This window comes from Octopus bimaculoides, chromosome 13, assembly GCF_046866305.1.
Source record: "Octopus bimaculoides isolate indiv1 chromosome 13, ASM4686630v1, whole genome shotgun sequence".
Taxonomy (NCBI): Eukaryota; Metazoa; Mollusca; class Cephalopoda; order Octopoda; family Octopodidae; genus Octopus; species Octopus bimaculoides.
The window spans coordinates 9,559,111-9,565,736 of NC_142940.1; the positions used below are offsets into that span (position 1 = coordinate 9,559,111).

Sequence of the window (6,626 nt, forward strand, 5' to 3'; positions counted from 1 at the left end):
TTTTTGTTATTGTAGCTTATTCAATTTTATTTTGCTTTTGTTGTTGCTGTTGTTGTTCTCTTCCACCTTTGTCTCTTTTTTTATATTTTTTATATATATTTTTATATATATTTTATATATATATTTTATATATATTTCTATATATTTTTATATATATTTTATATATATTTATATATTTTATATATATTTATATATTTTATATATTTATATTTTTATATATTTTTTTATATATTTTTTATATATTTTTATATATATTTTATATATATTTTTATATATATTTTATTTTTGTTGTTGCAGTAGCTGTGCTTATTGTTACTGTTGTTCTTCAAGATGTGAATGTTTGTGTTGTTGTGATTCTAGATATCCATCCTAGTGGTGGTGTTCATGCTGTTCCTGTTGTGGTGGTGGTGATGATAATGTTGGGCTGCTGTTTTTGTTGCTGTTGTCGTTGGTGGTGGTGAATGTGTTTTCTGCCTTCATTGTTTGTTGTACTTGTTTGTTATTGTTGTTGTTACTACAATCACTGGAAGTTTTATAAATATAAAAAAAAGAAAGATGATTAAGCGAAAAAGAGGAAAATGTATTTCGAAAATTCTTAAGTTTTATATCACTTTTGATCATCATCATCATCATCATCATCATTATTATTAGTAGTAGTAGTAGTAGCAGTAGCAGCATTTCACTCCCTTCATGTCCCTTCTCACTCGGACTCCTACTCCCATCCAGGTATCGATCTGGTTTCACTGCAAACTTTTTTTTTTTTTTTGGTTTTGTTCTGCAATAAAATGTATAAACTAGGAAGAGGAAAGAGAAAGAGAGAGAGAATAAACAATCAAGCAAACAAGTAAAATAAAAAAAAAACAAACAAAACAGATAATGAATATCCTTGAATTATATATCTCTTTCCCCTTTCCCCTCCTCCTCCTCCTCTTCTTCTCCACTGCCCCCCTCACCTTCACCACCACCACCACCATCACTTCTGCTTTTTCAATGTAAACTAAGTTGTGCGATGTAATTTGAGATATCACCCATTGAAGTAGGAAAACAGAGAGTAGATGGAGTGGTGTCTTGCAGTTTATATAGTGTGCACCTGTTGTGCATCGCTGCAAATAACATTTACCAAAGATATAAAGTAAGTAAACTACACCTGATGCAAAAATTACAAGGCAACTCATTGTTTTTTGGTGAGGCAGTTGAGCTGTGATTTGAAGGAAACTTGGCTGCTGTTCCTAGCAGGTCAAGTGACCACTTAAGGTTAAAAGTTACTGATGTGCATTCTCATATTTCTTTATTTGCAGAGAAGCTGTAACCTTTGCCAAGGTCCGCCTCTCCCCTGTTGACCCAGTGTTCGAGGACCTGTACAGTATGTGGGCCCAACAACTGGCCAAGGAAGGGAATTATGAACAAGCAGCAAAATGGTAAGCCCTTATTTATTTCTGAGTAAGTGTGTGTGTCTGTCTCTGTATGTATATATATATATATATATAAACAAAAGTAAATGAGTATATGCATATATACGTACAGGTATGTGCATACCGACATCCACCTGTATGTATAGGTGCATATCTGGGTACAGGACATTGCAAACAAACGTAGACGAGAACACACGAGCCACATAGAGAACATTCTACTTCTTCAGCTACCCACGTTTTAACACCGGCGTTTCGACGAGCTTCGGGCAGGACGCATCGTTAAAACGGCTCGTCCCATGGATCGCAGATTAAATCTGTATACGCAAATTTAATCTAGCCATGGAGGAATGTAGTGGCGGACAAAAAACAAGACAGGAAAACAAACAGAAGGCTTTACGGCCAGACGAGAAAAATTATGTGTGTATGAACGCGATGAGGCACGAGAGAGACAAAGTGGTGGCGTGTGGTACTTAGCGAAAGCCAAGGAAGGAAAGGATTATTGACCGGAAGCATGTGACCATGCCGGTGTAAAGGGAAGAGAGAGAGTGGTAGAGGGAGGAAGTAGAAGAATGGTGAGCAACGAGAGGAAAAAAGAAAAAGAGGAAATACGAGGGGGAAAAAGGAGATACGTAGTAGTAACAGAGGAAGAACAAGAGGGGTAAGGCGAGATACGTAGTAGTACAGAGGAAGCACAAGAGGGGTAAGGCGAGATACGTAGTAGTACAGAGGAAGAACGAGGGGGGGGGGGAGATATATATATATATATATGTGACAACCAGTGTTGGTATATTTATGTCCCCATAACTTAGCGGATTGGTAAAATAGACTGATAGAATAAGTACTGTGCTTATAAAGAATAAGTCCTGGGGTTGATTTCTTTGACTAAAACCCTTCAAGGAGGTGCCCCAGCATGGCCACAGTCATTGAACTGTAGCCATGCTGGAGCATCACTTTGAAGGGCTTGATCTATCGGTCTCTTTTTATTGAACCCCTAAGTTACTGGAATGTAAGCAAACCAACAGTGTGTGTGTGTGTGTGTGTGTGATGAAGGGGGACAAACACACACATATATAGATGTACATGATAGGATTCCTCACAGTTTCTGTTTATCAAATTCACTCTCAAGGCATTGGTCTGCCTAAGGCCGTCAAAGAAAACACTTGCCCAAGGCACCGCACAGTTGGACTAAATCCAAAATGGCCTATTCATAGAATAAGTACCTACCAGTAGGTAAAAGTAGATACTGGAGTCAGTTTGTTTGACTAAACACTTCAAGGCAGTGCCCCAGTATGGCCACATTCCAATAACTGAAACAAGTGAAAGATAAAAGATAACGATACACACACACGCACACACACATCTAATCATACACACCTACATACATAAGTATTAACTAATGAGGAATTTGAAATTACTCCACCCAGACTATAGCATAAAATTTATTCTTATAATTATTGGAGATCTCAGTTATGTAGCCAGCTTTCTCACTACTAATCTCGAAAAGCTGAGCTTAAAATGGAACCAGAAAGAAAATGGCTAATTAAAAATATTACAACTACAAAGGAAGCTGTTGTGAAAATATGTAAAATATTCCATGAGTTTCACTGTTAATAAATGGCTTAGTGGTTAGGGCGTCAGGCTCGCAATCATGTGGAAATGAGTTGTGACGTCACTGGTGCCAAGCTGTATCAGCCTTTGCCTTTCGCTTGGATAACATTGGTGGTGTGGAGATGAGAGGCTGATATGCATGGGCGACTGCTGGTCTTCCATAAAAACAATCTTGACCAGACTTGTATAACAGAGGGGAAATTTCTAGGTGCAATCCCATGGTCATTCATGACTGAAATGGGGTCTTATGTGGTTAAGAAGTTTGCTTCGCAACCACATTGTTCCAGGTTCAGTCCCACTATGTGGAACCTTAAGCAAATCTCTTCTACTATCGCCTCAGGTCAACTAAAACCTTGTGAGTGAATTTGGTAGATGGAAACTGAAAGAAGCCCATTATGTATGCGAGTGTGTTTGTATCTGTTTTTGTCCCCTACTACTGCTTGACAACTGGTGTTGGTGTGTTTACATCCCCATAACTTCTTAACATGCGACCATACTGTTTACATATTCTTTTCATGTAACTCTACACTATGTCATTTTGTTCTGTCCTCAATCTTTTTGTTGGCCCCTGTGTAATTAATAAAGAATAAGAGAGTATTGTAGTTCGCTTGAAGCATTGTGCATTGTTTGTAAAGAATAAAAAATAAGATCTGAAGAAGGAATTCTAATTCCAAAATATCATCGGACTATAGATAACCAAGTTACAACAGGTATATAGTCCATTTTTTTGTTCTATAGTGCATTGTTATACCTTTCTAAACTTTCTATTCCTTAATAAAGAATGTTTTTTTGTTTTGTTTTTAAAACAGCTACCTTGCAATAAAACAGGTGCAAGATGCAAGTCGATGCCTTACCAAACGTACAGATCATGTATGTATGCGTACAGCTGCTCACATCAGTCTCTTGGCCATGGAAAAACAGAACGGACTCTTGCTGGCTCAGCGTGTCATCCATCAATACCTCCAGAAAATGCAATATCAAGAAGCTTACAATTTCACACAAGAACACAGCAACTTGAAGGTATGTTCCCTTCTTTGTCGATACCACTCCCTTAGAAGATAATCTCCCTGATTCAAATAATTATTGGGTATATAATAATAATAATAATAATAATAATAATAATAATAGTAATAGTAATTATTATTGTTGTTGTTGTTAAGGTGACAAGCTGGCAGAATCATTAGTGGTATTCTATCGGTCTCTTTTGCTGAACCACTAAGTTACGGGGATGTAAACACACCAGCATAGGTTGTCAAGCAATGCTGGGAGGACAAACACAGACACACAAACATATGCACACACGCACACACACACACACACATATATATATATATATATATGCATATATACGACAGGCTTCTTTCAGTTTCCGTTTACCAAATCCACTCACAAGGCTTTGGTCTGCCCTAAGCTATAGTAGTAGACACTTGCCCAAGGTACCATGCAGTGGGACTGAACCCGGGACCATGTGATTCGTAAGCAAGCTACTTACCACACAGCTACTCCTACGCCTATTTGGTTACTATTTCTAGCAAGTCGAGCAACAACATGGTTCATCCTGTAGTGTGTGGCTTAGTCTAAGCTTTTGCTGTTGGCTCTTTCATAGATGAAGGTTTCGTTTGTATCCAGGTTAATCTGGTTTTCATTGAATACAGTGAGACGGTTATTCTTTCATCTGCCAGAGAGAAAGAGAGGGTAACATGTCTGTTAGAAAGTTGCCAGTTTATTCCACAAATTCCATTTATAGAATCTTGCAACAACTCTCTTAACTACTTGTTTCTTTTAGACATTTCTCTTATATTCTTATAACATGAGTTCATTTCTTTCTCTCTCTTTCTCTCTCTCTCTCTCTCTCTCTCTCTCTTTCTTTTACCCTTTCTTTCTCCCTCTCCCATTCTTGTCTTCTTTCTTTCCTTCCTTCATTTCTCCTTTTTCGTCCTATTATTATTATTATTATTATTATTATTATTATTATTATTGCTCCACCAAGGAGCCAAATGTTTGTTGTTGTAATCGCCACGCTCTTATTTTATATTGTTATTGTGTTAGTCTTACAACAACATGTGTGTGTGTGTGATATATTGGGACATATTGTGTGTTAGTTTTTTTTTTTTTTTCTTTGTTTCTTTATTGTTGTATCAAAGACTAATATTTTATTGTTTTTGTATTTTCTCTCGCAACAATTGCTAATGTTTTTTTCACTTGTTGAAAAATGTATGTATGTGTGCACACACACACACACACACACTCACACATACATATGTACATAAAATAAATATACATACATGTGTGCACGCGCACACACACACACACACACACACACACACACACACACACACACATATATTGGCCATGCAGCTACTTAACTGCAAGCGTTGATGGCAATGGTTCTCTTTTCTGCTACTGACACATGACATACAATATATTTCATAAATTGTTGCTTTTGTGTTCCTCTCTCTTCCCCCTTTATTGAATCTAGTCTAGAACGTGGCACTCACTCAGATCTCAGTCTTGCTTGTCGGGGGACAAGACAAATCTCTCTCTGGTGTCAATGAACGAGCGAACAAACTTTTACATCCACCACACCAAGCTTGGGTGCAGCTGTTACCACTCAAACCATGTAGCAACTGTTCTTCTCTGTTATTCATTCAGGGGCTTTTTTCTTTCTTCACTTTCAGCTTTGGTCTCTTTCTTATATAATACCTTTGCCGTCATATGTATCGTAAAGCATTATCTGCCTCCTCCTTCTGCTTCATGAATCACTGCTCTGTCATCTTTCTCAAGTCAGATGCCAGCTGCACAGAACAATATAACATTGTGGATCTCGGTTCAAACCTGCAACAGCCTCACTCTGATCAAAAGAACCTCATGCTGCTTCCATCCTGGTTTCTCACACAAAACCACTGTCTATGGGTTCCATCTGATTGTCATGTCTTGGTTCAGTTGTTTCTTCTTAGATTACCCTATCTAAGTACCATGCAGTAGGACTGAACCCGAAACTACATGGTTGGTAAGCAAACTTCGTACCCACACAGCCATGTCTGTGCTTTGCAGTATTTGTTCTGATCCTTTATGTTGTGAGTTCAAATCCTACCATGGTCAACTCTGTCATCCATCTTTTCGGGGTTAAAAAAAATAAAGTAACACTCAACATGGTGAACTTGTATCAAGGTAAACATTACATGACCTTGCAGATGGGGCCCAGTTGGAATTTTCATCAGGTTGGGTAACCCTTCTCGCTCAAAAGGTCTTTGAATAAGGGTTGTTTAAGGATGATGAATGAAACACCCATGTTTCCAGGGGTGAATTATTCAAACCTCAAAAAATCCCTCCCAAAACATGGCTATGATGCTCCCTCACTCTCCCTGCTCATGATCAGAGATGCACATATTGTCAGCCATTAAGGGACATGCTCAACTGTTTAAGGTCAAGCAACTGACCAGCAAACCAGTGGTGTTGAGCAAAATATTTGCTGTAGCCCATCTTTTCCATCAGGACAGAACATGTACATGACAACACTTTCAATCAGTTAAGATCAGAAACCACGAGAGCCACTGCCCAGTACTGCATTAGGGCAAGAGTGGATTGGATCTCTCTAAGTGTAGA

The 6,626-nt window shown here is 38.1% G+C and overlaps 1 protein-coding gene across 6 annotated transcripts in view; it reads left to right on the forward strand.

Annotated features, from left to right (window-relative positions):
- Window positions 1–6,626, forward strand: part of LOC149132804 (uncharacterized) — a 243,292-nt gene that overhangs the window by 209,968 nt on the left and 26,698 nt on the right. For all 6 annotated transcript variants that reach the window (XM_089362027.1, XM_089362024.1, XM_089362028.1 and 3 more), the window contains 2 exons: window positions 1,299–1,418; window positions 3,830–4,040. In XM_089362027.1, coding sequence (XP_089218153.1) covers window positions 1,299–1,418; window positions 3,830–4,040 — 331 coding nt within the window. The remainder of the gene's footprint in view (window positions 1–1,298; window positions 1,419–3,829; window positions 4,041–6,626) is intronic.